A 27,764-nucleotide genomic window follows, 5' to 3' on the forward strand; every position below is an offset into this window, starting at 1 on the left:
GGTATAATAACGTTATAATTCAATATTCATTTTTTTCTCATATCAGCTTAATTAATTAGTGCTCTATGAATAAATTATAGTCTAATTAATTATGTATCATAACGTGTTTTATTTCCAGATTATTTGCGGTCGCTGTGCTGGAGGAAGTCCCGCCTCCGCTGACCACCGGAGACCCCCGATTGGCTCCCCCGCACGCGTCGATCAAAGAACAGCCATGTCTGTATTATGGCTCAGATGCGGGAGAGGAGACCTTCGGCTTGGCTCGGTTTGACTTCGGGGGGATTTATCGCACGGTTTTACCGCTGGAGAGCAGAGCTGGGATCAGCTGGTGCATCCTCGGAGGAGCTCGGGCCGCGCTGCCTCTTCATCAGCGGGAGATTCACGATGAGGAAGATGAAGAAGATGATGTTTGTTGTCAGACGCTGAGACGGAGCGGAGCCGCTGCCGCTGCTGCTGTTCGCTTTCTGTCGAGCCCTTTAGAAATAAAGAGGGTGTTTCTTCCAGGAGGAGAAAAGGCGGCCAGACGCTCAGAGGATCATCGATGCGATTCATTTCCCCCTGAGGTTGGACGATCACAATAGAAAGGCGTCCAGATGATGTCAGGGAAGCATTTCAAGGCTCAGGAGGTGAGCTGCTGCATCAAGTATTTCATCTTCGGATTCAACATCATATTCTGGGTGAGTCCGGCCTGCACGTGAATCCTCAGCTCCTCTTTCTGAAATGACAGCTTTTTGTTCTCCATCTGCAGCAGCTTTGATTTCTAATCCCCTGTCATCACTGGGTGTTTTTTATTTTTATTTTTTCCCTGCTGTGTGATCACGGATGTTTTCCTCCCCTGCTCCTGATGTGCACTTGCTCCGTGTATCAGCTGCCTTTGTTGTTTTTTCCCCCCCGCACCGTGTTGTTTGTGTTGTCAGCAGCATCAGGGTTTCGCTGAAGCTCTGATGAAGGGCTGCGTGGTTTCCTCTGGAAGTGAGATAACATCATCTGTTCGTGTGAGGACATTTCAGGGTGTCACTGGTGTTTGGGTGGAGGCAGCAGAGGCAGAGCAGTCATGATCATCCTGAGTGGAAAAAAAGAAAGAGAAAACAAACCTCCTGTGGTTTGGAAAACACCATTGACCTTATGAGGAATTTCTGGAAGGCCCATTTTTAACCAGACTGGCTTCTTCTGTAATATACTGAGGAACAGAAGTGGTGTCAGACATAATGGCTCAAGTAATGTAGTTCATTAACGATTCAGACTGGATATCAGGGCAACTCACGATACACGATACACGATACACGTTAAACAATAAACAATACACGATACACGATACACGTTAAACAATAAACAATACACGATACACGATACACGATACACGTTACATGACCGTAACCAGGTTTATGTTACAGCACTAATATAGATAAGGGCTGATTATGGCTGAAAATAGCCCACTACATTATTTTGATAATGAGTATTCTATCAATTCCGTTTAACTTATAAAGTGTGAGCAAATTGTTAAACAAGAGTAAGATAAAAAAAATGAATGATGTGATGTAAAACAAAGATAAGTAGCAAACACCAGCAAAATGTGTGTTAAATACGTGACTAAAATAAAGTCATAAATGACAAATTTATGATCAGCTAATTGTTCTTCAGTTCACCTGTTGTGCTCAATTTGTTCTGTTGCCTTGAGATAATGTGATTTACAGCGAAATGCCCTGAATCCTGACTTGAGTTGTGGATTTGAACTCTTCCACTGTAGGTGGAAACTTGTACTAATCCGCTCGGGCCGTTTTAAAGATGCTTTCTAATGTGGGAGTCTCCAGCTGGCTGCAGACCGAGCTGAGAAATATTTAGTAATGGACCCGAGCCAGGAAACTCTCTCTGTGGTTCCTCTGTGTCCGTGCTTCTGTGTGATCACTACATGTTGCAGTCACAGAAAAATAATCCCGCTCTCTCTCTCTCTCTTCTTGCTCTCCGTCAGTTCCTTGGAGTGGCGTTTCTGGGCATTGGCTTGTGGGCATGGAGCGAGAAGGTGAGTTTTAAGAACACTGTGAATCTCTTCACTCAAAGACATGTGCAAATACTTAAATCCATGAACTAAGTGGTATCATTTACCTTCACCACTGGTCGTTACACCCGTTTGTCTGCACAGAATGGAAGCAGTGGCTGAATCAGAAAGGAATGTCATGATTTCCGGTGGGACAACCCTGTGAACAATAGGCTCTGAATGGATCTGATGCATTTCACAGATTCATTCATTGTGTAGCCTCAGTAGTGGTTTTGTAACAAGAGGACACACAGTCCAGGGAAAGTCTTGGATTTCACTGAAGACTTTCCAAAAAGAGCCCGTCTGATTTATCAGTTGGCCAATCAGAGTTGGCCGAGCTGAGCCATTCACAGACACGCTGGTATAAGAGTTTATTTTTCTGGATACGCACCAATGAAAACTTTCATTCAACAGAATGAAAAATGCAGAAAGAATTTGCATTTATATTTTATGTAACAAAAGTCAAATAATGTATTTTATAATATGTTTCTATATATTATATATATTTTCATACATTTCTATATATTTTGGTTGTGTGTGTTATCATTTAAACTTTAAAATGTATAAACCCTCAATCTTTGTCAGAAGGGTTTGATAACGACATCTGGCCAAATTTTCTGTATACCTGCTAATTGGTATGGGAATATTTTATGCCCTAATATTGGAATCAGCTCCCAAAAAACAGTCCGGCTCTACTTTTAAAGATTTCGAATATTTTACGATTAATGCTCAACACATGACTGCAACTAAGTACAATTTCCAAAGATAGTAAAAAAATGACAACCACAATTTCTTAAAGCCAGAGAGGAAGTTTTGAAATATCTTGTTTTGAATGAATCCAGAATCCAAAGAGATTCAATTTACTCTCACATGAAACAAAAAAAAAGCCAAAATCCTCACTCGTGAAAAGCTGGAACAGAGAATATTTTACATTTCATTACTTTAGTTCAGCTAACATGCATTCGTGCCAAGAGTTAGATAAGAAGATAAACATTGCTTAGCTTGACTTAACGTAGCACAAACACCAAACTTGGCTCTGTCCAAAGGTAACACAATCCACCTATCTGCACTTTTAGAGCTCACTTATCAACACAACATGTTTCTGTTTGTTTAATCCAAACACAAACTGAAGTGCAATGGAAGGTGCTATGTGCTGGGGCCTCTCTTAGCCAGGAGCTAACCAGGAAGCTACTAGTTTAACACTTTGTTTTAATGTGGATTAAACAAACAAGCTACTGTGTATGAATTTAAGACCTTTAGAGAGGATTTAGTTAAATCTGGACAGATCCAGGCTAGATGTTTATCCCCATTTCTGGTATTTGTGCTAAGCTAAGCTAACATGCTGCTGGTTCCTTTTACATATTAACTGTACAGATGTGATAGTAGTTTCAGATTGATTCTAGTTTAAGGGTTTATAAGCATGGAAGCTTAGATTTACCTTCGCTAACAAGAATGGATTTAAATCGGATTTCTAACTATTTCTCTTTCAATGACGTGACCCTTCTGTCCATTCACTCTTTTACTTCCTCACCAGGGCGTTCTCTCCAACATCTCGTCCATCACGGATCTGGGGGGTTTCGACCCCGTGTGGCTCTTCCTCGTGGTGGGTGGCGTGATGTTCATCCTGGGATTTGCCGGTTGCATCGGGGCGCTGCGGGAAAACTCTTTCCTCCTCAAGTTTGTACGTTCCCTCAAGCCTTCGTCAGAGGGGGTTAAGTCCTCCATTGGTGTCATAATATTATTAGTGGAATTCAGAGAGCTGTGAATGTTTGTGTATTTTCAGTTCTCCGTGTTCCTGGGTATCATCTTCTTCCTGGAGCTGACTGCAGGAGTCCTGGCCTTTGTCTTCAAAGACTGGATCAAGGACCAGCTCAACTTTTTCATTAACAACAACATACGCGCGTACAGGGACGACATTGACCTGCAGAACCTGATAGACTTCACCCAGGAATATGTGAGCACGATCTTTCCTCATCCTGAGTATTGATTTCACCTCGGTGTTGTTTTAACCTTGTGAGAATCATATACATGAGGTTTTTTTTGTCTGTTTAAACTCGCAGTGGGAGTGTTGTGGAGCGTTTGGAGCCGATGACTGGAATTTGAACATATACTTCAACTGCACTGATTCGAACCCGAGTCGAGAGAAATGTGGAGTGCCCTTTTCTTGCTGCACCAAAGATCCAGCGGTATGTGTCACCAAAAAACACAACTCAAGCTAAAGTTATTAAGATCACAAATTTGTCTCAATGGGCTTTACAATCTGTGCTGCATTATGACACAATCTGTGCTCAGACCCTCATCAAAAACGGACTCTATACTAGGAGGCCAGGTGGAGAAAGAGCGGCTCACTCGGACAAATACTCAGAGAAACTACGGAGGATCTGCAGAGTCCAGTGCATGTCTGAAAGCAGCTATACAAGAGCATTCATACGTCTAGGAGAAGGAAACAAACACTAAGAGGGGGACAGAGAGAGATAAGGAGGAGGCTGATCCTGGAGGATGAAGATCCAGATCCAAAACATCTGGAATGAGGCACTGAAAGCCAGGAGAGGGAGAGAGGTCTCTGGATGGACGATGGTCCAGCACCAGAGAACATGAGAGAAAAGAGACGAGAGACAGAGGAACACCAGGGGAGAGGGGGAGAGGGGGAGAGAGGGAGAGAGGGAGAGTGAGAGGGAGAGAGGGAGAGGGAGGGAGAGAGAGGGAGAGAGAGAGAGGGAGAGAGAGAGAGAGAGAGAGAGAGAGAGAGAGAGGGCCACATCTTGGATGTTTATGTGTTTGAGGGAATACATAACAGATGTTTAGAGAGATGCAGTGGTCATTAGAAAGTTTACAGTAATCTCGTCTGTAGTACTTGTACTACACTAGTATTAATGGATTCATGAGACTAAGACCAGGCCTTCAACAATAAAAGATTTAACTGGAAGTCTCTCTAATTCACAACCAGTTAATACCCTTTTATGGTAAAACACTAAAAAGCCATGGGTGTAATTCGGTGTTCTTGTTTCTCTTAGGTAGAATTTAATCTCTGTAGGTCTCTGTTTAACATGTTGAAAGGTTTACCCTGTCTGCAGTTGGAGGGGATATTGTGAAGGTCCTCCCTGTGACAGATAGCCTGGTTATCAGCGTCCTCCAGCAGCCTGACTGACGTTGTCGGCTGTCATGGCTGACTTCCAACAGGATGTCCAGGCCTCAGTGTTTAGACCTCTCTGACTCTGCCAGCGCAGCAAAGCGGCTGGGAGGAGTTCACTTAAATCGTGGCACTTTTTTTGGCAGAAAACTGCTGTCCACTGTGAAAAGCAGTGACAGCAGCAGAACATTTACCACAAAAGTCTGTTTTCATCTGCTGACATAAGGACGTGCCGTTCCAGCGAGGTCACCCTCTTTCAGAGAAACACCTCATGATGATTTGCACCAACAGGAAATGAAGATAACACCATGTTCCCGGATGTTAACACACCCAGTGAACACTGACTTCTGCATGTGTCAAACATTAGACACACCAGAGCATCTTTAGGCCAAGTTTTATTATAACAAATCAGTGTTTTGTTCTAATGTATATTTTAATTATGATTTCATGTCACTTGTTGCTGTATGCAGTTTATGTTCATGTGCTGCTTATGTATGCAGCACATGACGTCACAGGCAAATTATAAAGCGAGTTGATAAGACAAAGCTGAGGCTGGAATTTTTCTATATTTTTTTTACTTTCATTAAATGCCATACAACCAGTTAACAGTTAATACAATGAACAAAACCATCAGTGAGAAAAACTATGTAACCTGTACTTTGACATTTTAGTTGGGTCCATGTCCCACTATTAACATAGAGGAGGTGAGATTTATGACCATACTGCAGCCAGCCACCAGGTGGCGATCGAGATGCTTTAGCTTCTCTTTTGAGGGGCCATCATGTCGTCCATATACAGGCAGCATCAACTCACTAAGCTCACTTTATATTTCTGTAAATATCTTGACTTGAACTGACTTCTCTTCACAGGAGGACGTCATCAACACTCAGTGTGGATACGACATCCGAGCAAAAGCGGTGAGACAACTCTTAGCAGAACCTGAGACCCTCCCCTTGTCTGAAACCATAGTGGAGCCATAAAACAGCACGAGGAGTGTGAGCTGCTCTCGCTTATTTTACCTCAGTGAAGTTTATATGTCTAGATGAGGTCACTAGGTTCCCCACCCCAGGAACAATATTCCTCTTTCACTGTGTTCCCCCCAAAACTCCCCACTCCCCCTAAAACACAGCAGCTGGCCCTGCATCAGTACACTGGCTCCTGTGGTATTACTCATGCTGCAGCAATGCAATGGGAATTCAAACCCCCTCCCCCCCCCCCGCATCATTAGCTTTGGCCGTACTCCACAGAAGCATAATGTAAGGGAAAGGCTGTGTTTGTTTTCTCGACTTTAAAAAAAGGCAGAGTGGAGCAGTTTTAATGAGTCAGAGAAGGAAAACAGCGAGTGGAGTGTGTGTGTGTGTGTGTTAACAACCAGGTAATGAAAATAAGAATAATGTGGTACCATTTAAAAAAAAAGCTTCATAAAAATGTTGTCAGCTGTACAGTAATTCTAAGATTTTAAGCTTTTCAAGGATTAATAAAAGTAAAAGCCCAAACATTTCATCTGCATGTGATTATCAGGCTGTATTATTGGTCTGACCGGTGTGTTTTGTTCTTCCAGGACTCTGAGCAGCGAACTTTCATTTATATCAAAGGCTGCGTCCCTCAGTTTGAGAAGTGGCTTCAAGACAACCTGACGGTGGTGGCAGGCATCTTTATTGGGATCGCGTTACTGCAGGTGAGGAACAGTGTCAGCGGTTTGCTCTGACATCTGATCTCTGTCGACTTCTCATCAATCTGACATGTCGGTTTGTTTCTTTGGTCTCAGATTTTCGGCATCTGTTTGGCGCAGAATCTCGTGAGTGACATTGACGCCGTGAGAGAGAGTTGGTGAGTATCAACAGTTCTTTAAATCAATTCAGGGAAATATGTACTTGGACTGACTTGGACAAATGGATTTTGAGACTGATGTAGTTCAGGTTGTGGCCTTTTCTAGGGTCCTTACTTAAATCACCTTGCAAGAAATCTCCACTCAAAGCAACGCTATGTAACTTTTACCCAGTAACAGCGCCCCCTGCAGCCACACGTGGTGATTCATTCTGTTTGGCTCTGTGTCTGAGCACTCGTGTTGTTTACATGTCGAGAAAAAACAAAGTGTGTCAATGGGTTAACCGTAGCTCTGACTGCGTATAGTCCCACTTTTAGAACTAGAACTAGGGCTGGGTGATAAAACAATATCAATAATGATCACAATATAATTCTCATCAGTAGCAATATAACAAAAGTCCAGTATATATCTGTAAAGTCCATTGTGCAACCACATCGAGGAGGGATAATCCTAAACCACAAAGAAGAGTTTAAAACCACAACCTTTACTCAGGAGCAAGAATTTGCCTTTAAACTAAAAAATAAATAATAATGTGACATTTATTCTGATGATTATCAATATTGACTGATTTGAAAATTTTATCTTGATAAGATTTTTGGCCCAGTCCAAACTGAAACTCAACTGAATGGTGAAGAGCTGCAGTTGTATCAAATACACCAAAGTCTGTTTAGAATTCTTCATACTATAAAAGTTTCCCTGAATATTGTAGATAAACACTGGTTTTGAATGTCTTTTAAACTGATCTACTGTTCAGCATTACTCTTGAACAGGAGATGGTTCCCTCTCACCAATGTTACATAGAACAAGTAGATCATGTCCAGGGTGGGGAGTGGGAATGAAGGAGGCTCCATTCTCCTTATTCCAAGTCTGTAAACCATCAAACTCATTTTAAAGCTGCTTTTTTTTAAAGTAAAAAGTTGCATAGTGTTGCTTTAACCTTAGTAACCCCCTCAAAGAGCTGTCAGCAAGTCTTGTTCTGTATCTGTGCATTTTATTTCTCGATTGTTCTTAAAACTGCCCACTTGCTTTGTGCAGTTTGTTCACCTAAGACCTCCACAGAGGCACCAAAGGCAAGACGGATGTACCAGGTTCGTACTACTCTGTTCCATCATTAACATTTCAGAATAAACTAATCGACCCCATCCCTCCCCTGCGGGCCGCATTATACTGAAAGTTTGTTTCTTCTGCAGGACTCAGCAGTTTGGACAACAGCACTGAACGGAAATAAATCAATCAGTTGATGTGTCCAGCAAAGACGAGTCTCTTTCATATGTACATAGTAAATCTTAGAGTTATTTTTAGAGTTATCCGTGGCCTGTTTTTGAATGAAGAACCACCTCTGAAATGTGCTGTAGCTCTTTATGCAGTATAAATGCAGTATTGGCAGGTGTGACGACACACAGTGTGGGAGACCAGCCTGTGATGATGATGGAACTTGTAGACGGGACATGTGAAGGTATATTTGTCATTTTCTCTGAGGTAGCACTTCGTTTATAAAAGGCTCGTGGTTTTATACGTCTCACAGCTGCAGGTTTTTAACACTGCATGTTAGGGTTGTGTACAGAGCTGAAGTGATTCTGGAAATGCACTGCATGCCTTTTGTCTACTTGTAGGACATTGGCTCTCCTAACTTTATTTCGTTGATGTAAAGTATTTTAAAAATATATTTGTCACTAGAATCGGCTGGTTAGCACTTTGTTGAATGTTTAATTAGGGAAATTTACTTAAAAGCTACGGAGAGTTTACTTTAAAATGTATTTGCATATTTGGGTTGATGACACTCATATCATAGAGATATATACAGATTCGTGGGGCTGAGGTAGAAATACGAAGGGAAATCATGGATGTCGTAGGTAAAATTGCAGTTTGTATGAGTTTGGCAGTGACGTCAAATCTTTAAATATTCTGAAAGAAATTAGAAGATGCGGCATGTAAATAATAATTTTAAAAAAAACAACTCAGCCTTATGCACTTTAATCTTCATATGAAGTTATGATGCTCATTGCAGTCACTCAGTTTATGTCACGACTGACTATTTTAGTCACGCAGCTGCCACTGGAGGGGGCACTTTCCTTAAAAAATACAACTTTGAAACTGCATCTGTAACTTTATGGTGCTTCACATTTGTCAGATTCATCTTGTCCAAAAGCAGCCTGACAGAAAAAAAATGTTTCAGCACATTTTAAGTGTTGTGCCGTTCCTTGCACATTTACCTTTATCCCTTTTATCAGTGTTTATTCTTTAATTTTTCTCAAATTTCTTTTAATTGTTGTTAATTGATTTGTTTCTTTGATGAAATCTGCCTAAATGATGATGTACTTTTTGTTGTCATCCCCCCCCCCCTGTTTTGATCTGTAAGTTTTCACTGGAAAATAAGGAAACAAGCTAATTCCAAGGCTCATAAACAAAAGACGTGCTGGCAGCTCCTGATGAACGTAGAAATACTTTATAAATACATCTTGTTGTACTTGAAATCAGAGCACACGGACGCTCGCACCAGCATCATTTTTAACTGCAAACTTGGAAACTAAGATACAATTTATATGCTTTGACTTTTACACATTATAATCTCCAGTATAACAGAACTAGACGTGTTCCCATACCAGCATCTGAAATGCCTCTGATAGTGCCGAAAATGCCGGGTCAGGCATCGGCGAAGTACGCAAATCTATGTACCGATGCCACGTCTTTAAAATATATTAGTTTCACCCGGATAAACGTGCTAATTTCTTTTTCCCCCGAAATGCAAATAGCTCGAATCTGAAGTCTTGCATCCGGTACACGTCGCAGTTTTACAGTGTGACGATTCAGCTAGTATTTTTAATTTGCTCTGGCCAACGCTACACTACTGGAGTTCATTTTGTCTTTGCTGCCCAGTCGCACAACTTTTAACAGCGACATGTCGCATATGCAAGAGTTCAGTTTTGAGCTATTTAAAGAAAATTATAGCTGTTTATGCCCTGATTTATATATATGTGTGTTCTTTTACAGTTAAAAGCTTCTCTAAGCAGAACAGGAGCATGGAAGTATAAGCAGCCTTTTCTAGTATTAAGTGAAGGTTGCACAGCTTTTCCTGAACCTACACAAAGGATGTTAAACAGTATATGTCTGCAGTTTGAAATCTTCTGATCAATGTACAAAGCAGCCTCATGTCAAATATCTTTATTTCCCCACTAAAGAGCTTGATATGATTGTTGGTGTTTACTGATCTCACTCTTTCTTACCACTCAGTGCCATACTTGTACCTTCTACATACCCCTGATGATTTTGTTTCATGTGTACTCCCAACACTTGTAAATGAACCGTGACAAGTTGTAAATATATATCTTAAATAAATGTGTTTCTTTCTACATTTTTGTCTGTGGCAATGTGATGTTTTTTTGTTGCTCTCTGTCACACTTATACATGCAACATTTATTTTTTCTAATAATTCTAAAAACAATAAAGTAAAGCCTTTTACCCAGAGGCCCATGGGATCAGGGGGCTTCCTGGATCATTCAGTAATGATAACAGGACAAACAGTGGAGGGTTTACTGTGGACAAAAGTCACTCACGTCCACACAAACACACCCAAGCCAAGGAGGTTATCATCCCTTTTAAAACTAGTGACACACACACATATCGTCCACATCCTCTCACCTCCACCACAACAACAAGCTGTATTTAAAGATGGACGGCATGGCAGCTCCCTGAAAGTGAAGCCGAATGGTCTTGATTGCCACCTGGTGGCTGGCTGCAAAGTCCACCTCAAGTATTTTATTCTCAAAGATGTTTCTGTCATTTTAGGTAGTTCACAGTAATGTTACATTTTTCCTTTAAGGTTGGTTGATTAGTTTATTAGTTATGTTTGGTTTTAATTAGTTTTTTGATGTTATAAAAACAGCGTGAAGTGTGTGTTGGTGGGAGCTCGCTACTGCAGCTTCATCCCCCTTTGCTACTGAGCACACTCTGACTCCAAATACGCAAGATGGCAGCATTTGTATTCAATATGTTTCTGCTTCATGTCCGGATCGTGGGAGGAAGTGGAGACGCGTCATCAGTGAGTAGTTTATATACGGTAGATGGTCACATCCCATCCAGATACACGCACTCTTTTCTTTCCACACATCACAGGTATTTAGCTATTTAAAGTAGATAGGCAGCTCTGATAAGTGTGTGTTTGCAGTGTTATCAGCAGCTGGCTACAAACCTCTGTTCTGACCTTTGACCAGATACCTCAGAGTCACTTGCAGCTCTTCTCTACACTGCATAGAAAAACAACATCAGACTCACTGCTGCTGATGCAATCAGTCTTCCTCTCAAACGCTTTCATTCACTCTGCAGTTGTTGTTTATCCTGGCGACATGATTGTGGTTTGATATATAACCCATGTAATGAATTAATGTGTGTGCAGGCGTCTCATCCAGATGTTAGATGTATTCGAACCAAACGCTACAGTGAATTTCATTTATCATCACACAACCAGAGACGTCGCTATAGTAACGTTGTGTCTCCTGAAAACAGTTTTCACACAGTAGAAGTCTGCTGAGCTCTGTTGCCCCATGAAACTTTTAGACTCCCTGTCCCGAGAGCCCCCAGTGAAAATTGACTGTTTAATTGACCTTTTCATTTTTTGAATGATGTTTCTTCTCTCCACTGGCTCCCGCTTGGTTTGAGAACTGATTGTTGCCATATGAAGTTAATATTGCTCCATCTTAGAATAGTGACCTCCTAGGCTACATGTTGCTTCATCGAAACTTGTGACTGGAGGTCATTATGATACAATGGGTCCCTGGGCATGTACAAAGCGCCCCCTGGCTGAAATCTCCCTCTGACTTCATTGTGTGGTCATGTTCTGTCATTGTGTAGCTGTTTTGTGTCCCTTCATGGTCATTATTTTGTCTTTATGTGGTAATTTTGCATCCCTTTGATCATTTTGTTTGTCTTTATGATCATTTTTCATCTCTGTGGGATGTTTTATCACTTTGCAGTCATCTCAACAATTCACTGTACTTGGTATGATACTTGTATCTGTTTATTTGAATATATGTTGTTACATTATTTTACATTGTTTTGTAACCATTGTAATTGTTTTGTACTTTAGTGTATTCTGTTCTGTTTTTGCTATATTTGGTTTATATTTATAACTTTGACCTGTGTCGCAAAATGAGGGGGAAATATTTCATTTTTTTAGAGGCAGTACTCCTCCCCCAGTGTGGCCACAGGTCATGACATACTTCCTGTGAAGGATGATCAGTGTTCAGGGGAGAAGCTCAGCAGCAGCTCCATGACTTCTGGCTGAAGTTGGACACTGACATCAGAAGTGTTATCTACGGACAGAGCAGCTTCCTGACAGCTGGAGACGTCTCCATCTTCAGGACTGTGAGAGTCATCAGATAAGCAGAGGAGAGCTGATCCTCTGTCTGTCTTCAGATTCACCCACGGAGGGTGCAGACCAGTAGATACAGAGGGAGACAGTTAATGTCAGCAGACAAACACTGACACCCACTGGTTGGATTTAGTTTTGTTTCATACTGTTATTGACTCCTTTCTTGAGTTCTGTGATAAATCAAAACTTTAACAATAATAGTAGTACATTTCATTTATATAACACCTATACCCAAGACAACTTTTACAAAGTAGGAAAATGACCAATAACAATGAAACAAACAAAGGACAGAAAGTAATGGTAAAAACTAAAAAACTAAAACACATTGTTAAAAAGTAGCCTACTTGACTGAACTTTTTTAGTTTTTTACCCTAAGAACAGTTTTGTATACCACAGTTTAACAGCACAGGAATATAAAATGCTTTATACAAGGTTTAAAAGGCATCATGACAAATTATAAAAGCAATAATGAGACAACTGGAATGGTGCTCACCTCCACCGAGGTTTAACACATATCACATCCTTTTCAATCAAGTTTCATTGTTTTCTGTCAGAAGTTTTTGCGGAAACCTGCTAAGTAAAACAAAACAAAACCTCCTTGGCAAAGGTAATACAAAAAGCATCTGGAGTGCAATTAAATAGAGTTAGAGAGTTGAATAAAATAAAATAATAAGAAATTAAAGTTCAGTGAAAACAGTGCAGTGTAAGAAACAGGTGAGAGAAACATTGAGTGAGTGTTTGATCTATTCTGTCGAAACAGAGACAGTTGAGTGGGTGTGAAGAGGTTTTTCTCGTCCTAGTGATGAAAAATGATTAATGGGAAAGTGAGGGGAACTTTAAGGGGACCTTTCAGGTGATTGGGGCCTTTGATCTAACCTCATCCATCCATTCACATGTTAATGATGAGGAACACCAGTGGAATAACAGCTGGAGGTTGCAATCCTCCATCTCCCACAGCTCAAACATTTTGTTTGTGAGCTCATATAACAAATGAACAAAACGTCTATTCATTTTCTGGGACACAGGCTGAAATCTGCGAAACCTTCGGTCCTCCTCAGCTGCTGCAATATGAGCTGGAGGGCTGGTTCCTCAGTGAGACTGCCCACTTCCTCCACCAAGACTCACCAGTGACAAAGTACTGACTGTTCATCCTGAGGAGGAATTGGGTGAAAGGTGCTAAACATGAGGACGTCTCTCCGCCACCTCCTGGTAAATATACATGCTTCTTCATGAATTCTATCGAAAATAACATCAACCTATTGTTTGCTGACATTTGCATCTGGAAACTTTAACATCCAGACGTCAAGTCTCACTTACTGATGAGCTGAATGATCAGATAATCCCATTACATTGATCAATCAGTCAATCACAGCCAGCCCACTGTAATAAAAGAGGGCACCTGGCTGCATCTGCCAATAGCAGAGGTCCCTGTGGAATCAGTGCGGCCCCAGGTTAATCATTCGCTGGTTATCTCGTACTTAGTACTTGAGCGTGGAGTTTGGAGTCTGCCCTCCTCTGTGATAAAACCTGACAGGAGAAGATCGGACCTGCTTTGCCTTTCTTTTTTTGGCCCTCTGCTGCTACTGACACTGTCTCTTCTCCTCTGTGTGTGTGTGTCGGTTTTGATCCATCTGGCTGCAGACAGAGGACACACGATGTTACCTCTTGTTGTGTTCTTGCTTTGTACAGCTGTCTCAGCTTCTGCCAAAGGTGAGTGGATGATATGTTGTGACTTTTGTTATTTATTTTTCTCTGTGTGCTTATTTACTTGGGATGTTTGGAGGTGAGCGGATCCTCTTAGTTAATCTCTTATAAAGAAGCTAGAAAATAATCTAGGTCAAAAACATTTATCCTCCAAAACAGCTGTAAAACAGTCAAGGGAAATAATGAAACAGAAAAGTATGTAGTATGTAGTAAGTAGTTTTGCCTCTTGAAATATCTCATTTGGTTTTTGACTAAAGACAAACTGATCCAGATTCATTCATTCATTTATTTGTCGAAATTAGCTCCACGTCCCCCAGTGACCGGTGAAGAAATCATATACTGACACGTCAGTCTGTCTTCCCTCGTGGGCCTAATGTCATATCTGCCCAAGAGCCTGTCGTTAATAGGTTCAGAGGAGAGATTATTATCTGCAGCACACTGTGAACACACCCAGTGATTGAATCACCTCAGTAGTGCATCCTGGGAGGGTCTTTCTGAAAAGGAACTGAAAACAGGATGAGAAACAGAGTGGTGTGTTTAGCGGAGGTCAAATTCTGAAAAATACAAAATGTTTTTAAGAAGCTCCGAACACAGAAGGTACGAGATTTGTGTTGCTGTGTGAGTTACTTTGAAGAGCGTATACCTCTACCGGTCTCCTTCGATTCAATCAAGCAGCAGCAACTTTCACTCACTCATAGTATCAGTTCCCTAAATCTGCCCTTTTTTAACAACTAGATCCATGAATTATTCCCTGTGAAAATCGTGAAAACGCCCCATCATACAATGTGAAAGAAGATTATAAAACAAATCCTGGGTTCGACCCCTGATCCGGATCTGCAACAAAAGTTTACTACTCTAAGTTTGCTTTTCTGCTGCTCAGTGTGATTCTCACTTCAGCCTCATTTTAGTTTCTATTTTTGTCTGACATATGATTCCAAATATTTCTCCTATAGTTTACAAGGAGAAAGAGGCGAGACAAGACATTTAGCGAGTCATACTTGAGACTTAAGGGAGATATAGAGAGCCATTAATACATTTAGCAAGGCATCTCCCTTAAGTCTCCATGTATCTCCCTTAAGTCTCCATGTATCTCCCTTAAGTCTCAGGTATGACTCACTAAATGTCTCGTCTCACCTCTTTCTCCTTGTGAATCTTAAGAGAACAATATGAGAAACAAGTCGGACAAAATAGAAAGTTTAATGAATTAAAATAGGAAGATACAGCTAAAGACTAAAATGAATATGTTTTAAGGTGCTGACGTGAAGTGAAACCAAACGATTGCTCTGAAGAAACCCATTAAATATTACTTAACAGATGCAGCGATTCTTTTGGCAAACAATAGTAATAAAAAAATAGATATAAAGATTCTGCACAGTTAGACCTTCAGTGTCTCCACACTGCAATAAGATAACAGTCGAGAGTCTCTCTGCAGATGACTCTGACTTCCTCCGCTCATGTGTGTGTCCTGTGTTTCTTCAGGTGGTGCTGCAGGACCCCGGCTCAACAACAACCAGCTGTACAAATTCAGCTACACCACAGAGGTGCTGGTGGACAAGGCCCGGGGGTCGAGAGAGGGCAGCACCGGATACAGGATTTCAAGTGATGTGGACGCCAACCTGGTGTGGAGGGATCCGAGCAACAAGGACGACCAGCTGATCCAACTGACGGTACGAAGAGAGACAACAGAATATCATTATGTGGTGCATTTATTAAACTTTCAATTAACTGACTTTTAACTGTAAACAAAACGTTGAGTCGGCTCACGCCCTTTTCTTCAGAGTAACTGATGGTGTGAAAAAAAGAACTGGAGGCTTTGAATGATGAGATGAATCTCTGTTGAATAGATCTCAAATGTGAGGCTGGAGCCTGCGTCCCATCGATCTGCGAAGAAGAGCGTCCTCCATGGATCAACAGTCGAAGGCGTTATGGGGAAAACTAAACTGGCAGCTCTGACAAAACCTTTCATGTTGCATCTTAGGAATGGAAAGGTGAGTTAAGAGACTTTCTTTTCAGCCAAAGCATCATTTTCATCATTTTTATGATTTTTAGCAGTGCAAAAGTCAAAATCCTTCGTATTTAAACAAAATGCATTGATATAACATAAGCTACAACTTGTATCATCTGTACAAGCTCTTATTGTTGAGAAAGTTTCTCTTATTTTACCTAGTAATTTGCCTTTTACCATTAGGGGGAATATTGTTGGCAAACATTAATGTGGTCTGTATTCACTCCAAGTAGTACTTCCTGAGAAATATATATATAATATAATATTCACCCTAACCCATAATTTTCACCCTAACCCACTTAACCTCAACACTAACCTGTAATTCCTCAACATTATATATAATCTATTATTCAGGAATTATTCTAGAAGGCATTTGTATTGGACAGTGAGTATAAATAAAAGACCTGTGATTGTACAGATTATGTATTATTTGTATTGTCAACCAATTAAGAGTCTTATTTGTTTGAGGGATATTTACTTTAAGTGACATTAGAAGTTCAGAAGCCAATTGTAGTTGTTGTCTTCAGTGAATTATTACGTTTCACTTTTTGTGTGCTGGAGTGGTGATGCTGGCAGGGGAAATCCCAGGTGTGTGTGTGTGTGTGTGTGTGTGTGTGTGTGTGTGTGTGTGTGTGTGTGTGTGTGTGTGTGTGTGTGTGTGTGCAAAGGTCAGCAGGTTCAGAGGGTCAGTGAATGATAAGACGTCATTAGTTGTGAGATTTTTGAGCTTCAGCCAAACTCATCCTCTGTTCTCATGTCATATCATCCAATAATAAATGAGCAATACGCTGGTTGTAAGATATGCCATTTAAAACCCCTGGAGAAGAATGATATGATGGTAAATACTGCTGAGGAAACTGTTTCCAAGAGTACAAATACAAATGTTTTGTACTGCAACCTACAGTGGAGCATATAGACCTGTCAACATCAAACTGAATATATTGCATCTTTCTCATCGCTGGAGAGTTGTGGCCTGGGCCTGAGAAGAACCCATTCAAATTTGGTGCAGATGTACATTAAGGGGAAGATCCAGGATTTTTCACTTTCTTTAACTATGTTTTGTGACAACATGAATCATTTACAAATTTGAGACCACCTTCTTTTTTCTTTATATTTCCTGTTTGGCCCTGGTGGAGGTATGAGCTCTATTGAGTGTCATTTCAAATTTTAACAAATTGTCTGAGTAGTTTCTTATCTCCATATGAGAAAACAATATTTAAATTTCCCTAATGTAAAGCAGCACTTACATGTTGGCTTAGATTTCACCTATTAGGCTCAATGTTGGTCTAATGTTTGGACGAAGGAGCCGTTGTTGTGTGTGTGTGTGTGTGTGTGTGTGTGTGTGTGTGTGTGTGTGTGTGTGTGTGTGTGTGTGTGTGTGAAACATGATAGATCAGTGTCTCCCCTGGTGTTGTTGGTTATTTATAAAAGTGGCAGGCTGTGGCAGATACACAGAGCAGCAGTGGACAGTCTAATTCTGCTGCTCCTATCTGATGTTGTGGTTGAGCGCCACAGATAAATTACATACTGTATAGGCGACGGTGTGGGGTGATGTAATCCGCCACTTTTCTACACTCATGACCAGGACACGAGTTCATTCAACCAAAGTGAAACGTCATGGGAGAGCTGGTGGTGTGATGTGATGTGAATGTGTTGTTTATTAGACGATGACTCAAAAACAAATAAAATGTTCTAAAAGAAGTTCACAGGTCAGGGCTGTGTGCTCATGTTTTACCAATGAGATGCTTCTATTACACCTGACTGATACAGTAGCATGACCCATGATATAATTTAGCTTGTCATTATCATTAGTAATATCATTATCCTTTTACGTTGGCAGATAAGTACAAAAACATTCCTGTACAGAATTTTAAAATGTATTTAAGGTAATTTAAAGAGAAAATTAAGTTTATTTTTTAACTTCACTCACTACAATTGTCCAAGTAATAATTATCATAAATGTTTATTTATATTATATATTTATGCTGAAAACAACATTGGTTGATATATCATTACAAGATTTTTCTTCAACCTATTAAATATCATCATCCGCCGCCATTATCCCATATTAGTCAAACTCTAGTTTATGTTTGGGATTTATTCTTTCTCCAAAAGCAATGTGCTAATACCAAAGTATTTCTGCTGTGTTTTTGATCTGCACTTCAAAGAATATATGTTCTTTTTATATGTAATGATCTGTAAATAGGACCTGATGTCATGTGTCATGTGCACAAGTGTGGAGGGAAAGCTGACACCCTCACAGCCTTTGTGGGTTGCAGCACGTAGGTACAGGGCTGCATCAATAGCTGCTTTACCTACAGTGCATGTAAAACTTCCACAGTTGAAATCATAAAATTCTGTTTAACATGTTGCTTTCTTTTCACACATCTGCTGTAGGCTAAAGCATTTTATTCCTACTGGGCTGAACCTGTCACCATCAAAAACCTGAAGAGAGGGCTGGCCAGCTTACTGCAACTACAGCTCAGTACTGGGAAGGTCATCGAGGTAAATTGCGCGACAATTCTCCCGTCGCATTTATGTACTTATTTTATATTTGAAGACATGTAACATCTTGACTTGTGTCTTTGAACAGAACGATGTGTCTGGACGGTGCATAGTCGCGTACAAGGCAGCTCAAGGTCAAGTGACGAGAACCAAGAACCTGGAGACGTGTAAGACGGCCGAGACTGGATTCACCACACACAGTCAGGTCAGTCAGCGTCCACAACTTAGACTGTATATAAAAATGGACGCGGCTCCACTTGCTAACACTGTCCAGAAATGAAGCCAAAATATCCCAGATACGAACGCTGCCATCTTGACATCGTTTGTCTTCGGACCTCATGTCCTCACGTCCTATTTACTCCTTGTGTCAAGGTCTCGCTGATACACGAGCTCGAGCAATTGCAAGTCAATCTCAACTGACTATCATGACATTTTATAATATCAGATAACTAATTAAAACCAAAATGTGATAAGAACTATCCAAAATGACAGAAAAAAACCTTTGATCGAATTTTATGTGACGTGCATTTTGACTTATCATTGGGTCAATGTCCTATCCACTAACATGGTGGAGGCAAGGTGTATGACCTATACTGCAGTCAGCCACCAGGGGGCGATCGAGACACTTTGGCTTCACTTTTGGGGAGCCGTCATGTCGTCCATCTATAGAGTCTCTGATCAGACAAACAAACTAAATTGTACTAAAATATGAATGTTGCTGAATCGCTCATCCCGTGTCGACATGTCCCCCTTCAGGTCTTGGGTGTGAACAGGAAGTCCAGTTCTGTCACAGTGTTCACTCTTGAGGATGGTTTCATCCGCTCTGCCGCGGCTGAAGAAATCCACTTCCTGGGCGTTAACGTTCGCAGAGCTGTGGCAGCTAGAGTCGTGTCCAGGTAAATACCTTACAAGCACATAAATCTGCTGTTCTGTGTCTCGTATGAGCAGACTGTACATTTTAATTTTCTTGTTTTACAGGCAAAGCCTCACACTGACAGGCACGGGGGCTGGACCTCTGGAAGCTGCTGGGAAAGACGCCGCCGGGGTCGTCAAGTCAATCGATGACAAACTAGCAGCTGTTGGTATCGTGGCTGAGAAGTTCAAAGCCCAGTGCAAGGGTTGTCCATCAGTGAGTTCACACCTTCACTTTCATACTTAAAAATAGATTTAGGAGCTCCTGCCTGCAACTCTGCATATGTAAGAATAATTCTGGCAAATCTATGTCTTATTTTTATCGTTTTGTTCAAGACATGAAAGCACAAAGAGGATTCTTCAGGTTTTAAACAAGGTCCTTTGAGTTTGGCTCAACCAAATAGTTTTTTAAAAACCTGTCTCACTGTCTTATCACTAGTCTTTCTTGACATGTCTGACTTATTCTAAACAATATCACTGCATGACCACCCCTCATTTTAGCCACGGGCAACCAGAGGGGTGCAAGTGTGCACTGAAGGAAAAATTAGAAATGTGCTGGTTACTATTTATAAATTCTTACAAGTCATTATAAGTTGCAGGATATGAAGTCTTTCAGCATTTTTTCTTATGCAGTTTCAATAAGATCTCTGCAGAACATTATTCAATCAGTAAACTTTACATTTCATTCCCTTTTGAGTTTTCCTGAATATTATTACAAATTACTCTTAAAAAGCACCACTAATTAATGGATACTGTATATAACTGTACTGTAATTAGTGACTGAAGAAGATCTGTCTTCTAATCCCCTCTCCTGGGTCTGTCCTCCTAGCTTTTTGAACATTGGCAGACTGAACAGAAGCAGCTGGAGCCAGCGAGCCTGTCCAAATCCATGGCTCCACGCAGCTTCCTGGCCCTCATCCAGAGCATTCGGAAGGCGTCCAAGGACGAGATCCTCAAAGTCCTGAAGAGTGCCAGCAAGACATCTCTGTAAAGCAACCCCTCCTCTTTTCCTACATCATTTACCTCCTGTTGACACCACCGCTCTGCTGTTCCTCTGAATGATCTAAGAGGATTCACTTATTATTACTCTGTTTTTATGTCGCCCTGCTGCTACCAGACCTCAGGTGGTGGATGCTGTGACCTCCTCCCAAACTGCTGCGTCTCTGGATGCCATGCTTCAATTCCTCAACTTCACCGACTCCAAAGGTTTGGTCCTGCAGGAGAGATTTCTCTACGCATGCGGCTTCGCTTCACATCCCAATGAGAGGATGCTCCAGTCTCTGCTGGTGAGTGGCATGTAGTTGTCAGTAGTTAATGACATGAACATTTTCTATTTTATTGTTTTGTGTCTTTTTTTGTTTTTGTTGCCGTGTTTTGCACTTCAGAACCACGCGACATATATACATTTTTGCCCCAAAATATGGTAATGTTTGAAACATGTTGGGAAATTTTGACAAATTTGTTTTGAGAATCAAAATTCAATCAAAAACCAATTCATGATATTCATAAATTATATGCCAGCATGTAATGTTTTCTATGAATTCTAATCAGAATTGTTTCCTTTTCAGGACATTTCTAAAGGAAAGATCGGCAGCCCTGACATTAAAGAGTCGGTGGTGATCATTATGGGAGCCCTGATCCACAAACTGTGTAAGAAAGGAGAGTGCAACCTACCGGTAAGTGGAAGATAACATCTGAGAAGATACAAACACTAATTCATTCAAATTCACAACTTCATATTAAATCTAAAGCAGCAAAGTTTATTTTGAAACACGCATTTTATGTCAGGATGTAAGATATGTTGGATTGTCAGGTTACAGTCAAACACATGAATCTTTCCTCTTTGGAAATTTGATGAAACCTCAGTGGATCCATGAGCTGACTGACGACCTTCTGCTGTACGTTTACCTCTCAGGCCGTGGTGCAGGTGAAGAGGCTGATTTTGGACGGCCCTGACAGCACAAAGGTGGCATCCGAGGTGCAGATGTACCTGCTGGCTCTGAAAAACTCTCTGCTCCCCGAGGCCATTCCCATCTTCACCAAATATGCAGAGTCAGAGGTGGGAGCCTACAGCACCATCGCCCTCACCTCCCTGCAGAGATACGACATCGAGCTCATGACCGATGAGGTACGCAGCAGTAAACATTTAGTTTGATCTGATGTGTGTTGATCAATGTGTGGATTTAATTAGCCTGCAACAGAACCTGAATCCATGTACTTCCCTTTCACCTCAGGTGAAACGGACAGTGAACAGGGTTTACCACCAGAATCGACGCATCTACGAGAAGAACGTGCGAGCTGCTGCTGCGGACGTCATCCTCAGTAGCAACCCGTCCTACACCGAGGTCAAGAACCTGCTCCTGTCCATCGGAAACCTGCCTCATGAAATGAACAAGTACATGTTGTCTAAGATCCAGGACATTCTCCGCTTCCAGATGCCTGCCAGGTGTGTTGAGGGAAATCCAGTGGAGTAACACAGATTATATACTTTTTGACAGAAAGTGGGTAAAAACTGACATTGATTTTCAAAACTGCTTTCTGCATTTTTCAGCAAAATCATACGCCAAGCTATGAAGGACATGAATTCCCATAACTACAACCGGTTTGCTAAAGTTGGGTCATCATCTTCCTACTCAGGATTCATGGCTCGTAAGTAATCAACCGTTTTCTCTAAGCCATAGACTATAATCAAAGATGGACGACCCGGCAGTTCCTAAAAGTGAAGCCAAACCATCTTGATCTGGCTGGCTGCATTATAGCTTTAACATGTTTGAGCCCATTAGACTGATCATGGAGCCCTGTTCCTCCAGGTTCCTGTGCAATAAGACTTGTAACATTACAGCTACATGCTAAGTGAGTACTTTTAATGATTAACTTGAGCACATGAATAAACCAGAATTCCATTCTCTGCAGAATCTGATGACGTGACGTCCACATACAGTTTGGACATCCTGTATTCAGGCTCTGGGATCCTGAGGAGAAGCAACATGAATATTTATGGTGCTAGTAAAGGAGCAATGCTACATGGACTGCAGGTGAAGAAATAACAGAAATTATTAGATATGAATGATTGTACGATCAAATTTAAATTTCAGGTCGTGTAAGTGAAATTTCCTAATTGGTAAGATGTATGGGTATTCCTCACGTCTTCTAGGTGGCAATTGAGGCGCAGGGTCTGGAGTCGCTGATCGCTGCCACACCCGACGAGGGAGAGGAAAACCTGGAGTCGTTTGCCGGAATGTCGGCGCTGCTGTTCGATGTCCAGCTGAGGCCCGTCACATTCTTCAAGGGCTACAGTGACCTCATGTCCAAAATGTTCTCCATGACCGGGGATCCCATGAACGTAGTGAAGGGTCTCATCCTGCTGACTGACCACTCTGAGGTAACGAGTCACGACCATGAAACAAGCGAACTCTGGTGGTGGGAATCAGGGCTACACGTGTTGGTGTGTCAACACTTTCTGACTTCTCTGCCCTGTCTGTGGCGCTGATCACCAAATCCACTGGTTCTGACAAAGGTCAAATCTTTTATATCACAAATACATGTTTTCAGTTTTGAAGCCTTTTCAGCCTTTCGTAGTATTTTAGTAAACAGTAACAGTGCATTTGTTCGGGGGTATTATTCTTTGGATAATGAATGGGGGACTGACTCAAATGATAAATAGACTATGGCTACATTGGGAAAAACTCATAACTTAATTTGGTCTTTTAATAGGATTAGATGAAAATAAAGAAATAAAGAGTATCTTTATATAGCACTTTTCCAGTCTTGATGATTTACCCAAAGGGCTTTACAGTACAAGTCCCATTCACCCACTCACACAGACATTCATACAACGCTTCACACAGCGCTTCTTCTATCACTCACCATACATACACTATCTGCACAGGCATCAAGGGTTCAGTGGCCCATGGACACTACAGAATCAATCAAACCCCCGACAATGACGCTAGTGGACGACCCTCTCTACCTCCTGAGCCACAGCCGCCAATGTCACCAGTCCTAATCCTTAACCTTAAAACATATTCTGTATGAATAAGATAAGATAGGATAAGATAAGATGATCCTTTATTTGACTCACTATGGGGAAAGTTGGTGTTACAACATATAGGGGACAGTAAAAAAGTACAAAATATCAGTACAAAAGTATTAAATGTGTCAACATACAATATAAACATCAGGAAATATAAGAAATTTGAAAACAGGATTGCACCGACTATTGCTCAGTTTGATGAAATCATGACTGAATCCCAATTATCAGTGTTAAAATCTAGAGTGCAACATAATCAAATCTTCCATTGTTTATTTTCTTCTCATCTCCGGTCCAGGTCATCCAGCTGCAGTCTGGTCTGAAGGCCAATGCAGAGTTTCAAGGAGGGTTAGCGATCGATATCTCTGGAGGCATGGAGATCAGTCTGTGGTACAGAGAGTCCAAGACCAGCGTCAACAACAGGTACGTTCCAGAGACGATGCACTCTGCCGCCGCAGCAGGTGCTTTTGTCCAGTGGCCAAACTTAGTCGCCTGACAACCTATAACGTACTGTTACGTGCTACATACTGTATGTGGGTCACAGAGTCGAGAACAAGTGCTGAACGATAGATTATCTCACTGGGTGCGTTTGTGAAGAACTATATGTACAGGGTGATCTAACAGAGGGCAAAGGCCTTTGTGATAGACAGATAATTCCTAGAAAACGAACCTTTGTGACTGCTGCGAACAGATTCCTGTGGATGGTGGATTCATGTGAACTTTAGAAAGGCTATAAGTACCGTCTGATTCATTTCTTCCACCGGCACGTTGGACATGCTCCAATATGGTGCCTCACACCTGTCTCATTTCTACGTTTGTGTGGACATGACATCAACTCTGTCCAGCTCCCTATTTTAAAACTTTACAGTCAATGGCAGCTGAAAGCAGAGCACGTCATTACACCAGTGCCTCTTAACTTGCTGCATCTGGTGATGAAAGCAGGTTTGAACAGCACTGCTGCAGGTTTTATAAACATTCATATATGGTGAGATTTTCTAAGCACTTGTCATATTCTTCATATTCTTTGACTTAAATACATCTGAGAATTTTCTTTGCTAACTGGAAAATAATATTTTTTTTAGTCTAAACTTTTTTCAGCCTGTATATTGCACTGGCAATGCATGCACATTTTAATCTATATATAGAGTATATAGACATATAACCATATGATTACACTTGCAATATTGATGCATTAAATGTACAGCTCTATGTGTAAACTTTCATCACAGATTGACCTGCAAAACATGGAAATGAAAGAATATAGAAATCTAAGTTAGGTGCATCAAAAAAATCCATGATTCTGGGAGATTACAACACAATAAATATATAAATACAATCCATATTTTTTGACCAGCATTACAGGAAAAATGAGATTTAATGTGATTTAAGACATATTCTCAGTTTCTCTGCACTTCATCACTGTTCAGAGTCACATGGGTTTCAGAGGGTCTTGGGTTTGCACTGCAGAACGATCTGACCCGTGTGTGCAGGGGAATGGCAGAGGCAGGTGAATGGATCAGCATAGTTGTACCTCTTCCACTCTGATAATAGACTGGCAGGCTATCTATAGACGCAGAACAAACCACACTGGCATCTCTGCCAAGGCATGTCTCCATGAGCAAAGTTACAGAGGTTGGATTTTCAACAGGTCTGGCACAGACTTGGAACCTAAGGTGAAGTTGGCACATGGTGGTTAAACTCTCTGCTTGTTCGGTGTTTGAGCTTCTGAGCCACTGGAACACAAACATGGCCTCAAACAAGGAAATCAAGGGGCCAGTGTCAGAGAAAAGTTATTTTGAGCCTATCAAGAGTAACTTACAACTAAAACAAAAGTGTAACACCTGGTGTCCAGCAGCATTGAAAAAAAAAGTCAAATAAGTCTCATAATCCATGGTTTGTTGACAACTGTTGATGATTGAGCACTGAGAAGGAAAAGAGATTAACAGACCGCTGTAACCTGTCAGTTGTTTTAGATCGCACAGGGAAATGATAAGCCTGAGTAAAGAGAGGTAGTCCTGCCACATTTAGCACCCACAACTCAGCTCTGCTACAGCTCTGCACTGCTTTGCGATGGGACATCACCGGATGTTTGGAAGTGGGGGGAGACAATGTGGGAAGACACGCACCAAAAGGCTTTGTCTGAACCGAACCTGTGGCCACAGCACGAGGACTCAAGCCTTTGAATGCCGGGTGCCTGCTAGCTCATCTGGTAGCATGAGTGAGCTAGCAGCTGAGCTTGTGGGCGCCCGAAGACAAACATGTTTTGGGGGAGTGAAGGGAATTATATGGTTTGATGCATCGTGAGGCATGTTCGGTTTATCCAGAATTCATTGCAAAATTGCAAATTTTGTGCAACGGATGAATTCAACTATATTCATAGTCTGTCTTATTAAACCGGCACAATGTGTTAGCTTTGCCCGTTTAGCGTATTTTAACTTGACTTTCCCCTACTTGTGGTTTCAGAGGAGCGCTCGTGGTCACTGGTAATGTTACAGTGGACATGGACTTCATGAGAGCAGGTGTGGAGGTCAGCTTTGAAACAGAGGCCTCGCTGGATTTCATCACCACTGTCCAGTTCTCTGAATATCCCTTCTTGGTGTGCATGCAGATGGACAAAACTACCTTCCCCTACAGGTACTGCACGACCGTCTCAGTATACAAAAGATTAATTGGGGTTTAAATATTGAATCAACAAAACCTAACTTGTGACTCTTAATATTCTGCTTTCAGTGAACACCTGACCAGATATGAAAGCCTGTCATCAGGTAAGAACGTGATGACGCGCAAGAGCAAGAAGCAGCTGCTCCCCGGCTCTGAATTCCCTCTTCACCAGGAGAACTCGAACATGTGCAAGAAGATTTTTGACTCCAGCTGGTAGAGACAGCATGAGCTGTGTCCAGGAGCTAATGTTCACTCAGAGAGGATTCATTGCATTCAGACAGCATAGCACACCTCTTCCTCGAGCAGTGAATGACTGCAAGAGGGGAAATTGGTGAATGTTTTTTGTAACAACACATGCTGTGTTTACATTCCTGTGAGTATTTAAGTGATTTTAATTTGACCTTTTGTTTGAAATCGGGAATTCTTGCGTTGTCTTTATATGGATTTCTTTGAAAATGTATTTATGACAGGCACATACTGAATGTTTTACTTGATGTGTAATACTCAGCACGAATGGTACCAATGTAATTTTTCCCCAGCACAGCTACAGTGAAGATGTAGAGTGCATGTAAATATCACACTGGAGATAATGAATTAACTTCCCCATGAACAGAAATTCTCTTTTTAGTTAACATTCCTTTGTTTTTTAATTAAATGTATTTAATGTGGAGGAGCAGTTCAGTGTTTTATTTATGCATTCATCATCTATCTATTCATCCATCCATCTGTCCATCTATCCATCCATCCTTCCTTCCTTCCCCTTTTTTTGGCAGATGAAAATTATATCTATAAAACAATGAATCCATCAACACTTGAAACAATTTTTTGTACATTGCTGCACCAGCTGAACTTGTGTTTCCATATTTAGGGATCCGTTTGTTTGATTTGCAATCGACTGACAATAAACATGAACTGGAAACACTTGGAAATACCTTTGACTCTTGGCTCATGGATTTAGCGAAACAGTTACAAATGTTGTTCCTTTTGTCTTTAAAGGGACATTCCACATATTTTCCTTGTCAAAGTCAGTTTATTGGTCATGTTGAGCGCTGCTTAGAACATGAGTAGATGATTCTACATAATATATTTATTTAAAGTACGTTATAATGTGGCTTAAAATCCACAAATGTATATTTAAAAATATTGCGTTAAATTACATTTTGAATATATTTTATGATCACAAACCTTAAGAGAGCATATGTCTTGATGTCAAATAAAGTTGATAAAATAAATTTACCAGTGGATGAATCCGATTTGATCCTCTTACTTTCCACCACTGTTTATGGTTTGTGACCAGCAAAACTAAATCATTAGCCTCAACTGTGCTCTGTTTTAGTGCCAGTTAGCGAAGATGAACTATTATCATGAATCGTTACATATAGTATATTGTCTGCTACACATCAGTATATTAACTTTGTCAGCATGAGCGTATTAGCATGCTAACATTATAAGCTAAAGGCATTGCAGGCCTCACAGAGCTGGATAATGGCTCTAGACTCAGTTGTGCTTATTGAAAATCAATGTTTTCTGTTTAGAAGTTCTGATGGTTTCAAGTTTAGAAGGAGATGAGATATTTCAAGATGGAA

At 41.0% G+C, this 27,764-nt stretch overlaps 2 protein-coding genes across 3 annotated transcripts; both read left to right on the forward strand.

Annotated features, from left to right (window-relative positions):
- Positions 1 to 105: 105 nt before the first annotated feature.
- LOC117763228 (tetraspanin-5) lies at positions 106 to 10,343 on the forward strand. Its single transcript, XM_034588192.1, has 10 exons — positions 106 to 677; positions 1,970 to 2,020; positions 3,570 to 3,716; positions 3,819 to 3,989; positions 4,096 to 4,221; positions 6,035 to 6,082; positions 6,727 to 6,843; positions 6,934 to 6,995; positions 8,029 to 8,081; positions 8,184 to 10,343. The coding sequence occupies exons 1-9, from the start codon at positions 594 to 596 to the stop codon at positions 8,039 to 8,041; spliced, it is 819 nt and encodes a 272-aa protein (XP_034444083.1). The 5' UTR covers positions 106 to 593; the 3' UTR covers positions 8,042 to 8,081; positions 8,184 to 10,343.
- Positions 10,344 to 13,424: 3,081 nt separating this feature from the next.
- Positions 13,425 to 27,107, forward strand: mttp (microsomal triglyceride transfer protein). 2 transcript variants are annotated; one of them, XM_034586619.1, is made up of 19 exons: positions 13,425 to 13,570; positions 14,003 to 14,071; positions 15,545 to 15,732; positions 15,910 to 16,053; positions 18,468 to 18,575; positions 18,664 to 18,780; positions 19,332 to 19,471; positions 19,554 to 19,704; positions 20,317 to 20,474; positions 20,605 to 20,773; positions 21,056 to 21,163; positions 21,403 to 21,615; positions 21,722 to 21,933; positions 22,039 to 22,136; positions 22,401 to 22,522; positions 22,642 to 22,869; positions 23,816 to 23,940; positions 25,981 to 26,151; positions 26,248 to 26,395. In XM_034586619.1, the coding sequence occupies exons 2-19, from the start codon at positions 14,017 to 14,019 to the stop codon at positions 26,393 to 26,395; spliced, it is 2,655 nt and encodes an 884-aa protein (XP_034442510.1). In that variant the 5' UTR covers positions 13,425 to 13,570; positions 14,003 to 14,016. The 2 variants fall into 2 exon arrangements, with proteins under 2 accessions (XP_034442510.1, XP_034442501.1); XM_034586610.1 differs by lacking the exon at positions 13,425 to 13,570 and having other exon boundaries at positions 13,861 to 14,071; positions 26,248 to 27,107.
- The last annotated feature ends 657 nt before the right edge of the window (positions 27,108 to 27,764 follow it).

The sequence above is a fragment of the Hippoglossus hippoglossus genome, chromosome 1 (assembly GCF_009819705.1).
Source record: "Hippoglossus hippoglossus isolate fHipHip1 chromosome 1, fHipHip1.pri, whole genome shotgun sequence".
Lineage (NCBI taxonomy): Eukaryota > Metazoa > Chordata > Actinopteri > Pleuronectiformes > Pleuronectidae > Hippoglossus > Hippoglossus hippoglossus.

What these genes read in the sequence shown, in the direction of transcription:
- mttp (XM_034586619.1), top strand. Translation starts at nt 14,017, where the DNA reads ATGTTACCTCTTGTTGTGTTCTTGCTTTGTACAGCTGTCTCAGCTTCT. An exon ending in GTACTGGGAAGGTCATCGAG is followed by an intron (nt 18,576 to 18,663) that starts GTAAATTGCGCG and finishes GTCTTTGAACAG; the next exon opens with AACGATGTGTCTGGACGGTG. An exon ending in GCAGCTAGAGTCGTGTCCAG is followed by an intron (nt 19,472 to 19,553) that starts GTAAATACCTTA and finishes CTTGTTTTACAG; the next exon opens with GCAAAGCCTCACACTGACAG.
- LOC117763228 (XM_034588192.1), top strand. Translation starts at nt 594, where the DNA reads ATGATGTCAGGGAAGCATTTCAAGGCTCAGGAGGTGAGCTGCTGCATC. An exon ending in TGTGGGCATGGAGCGAGAAG is followed by an intron (nt 2,021 to 3,569) that starts GTGAGTTTTAAG and finishes CTTCCTCACCAG; the next exon opens with GGCGTTCTCTCCAACATCTC. An exon ending in GCTGCACCAAAGATCCAGCG is followed by an intron (nt 4,222 to 6,034) that starts GTATGTGTCACC and finishes TTCTCTTCACAG; the next exon opens with GAGGACGTCATCAACACTCA.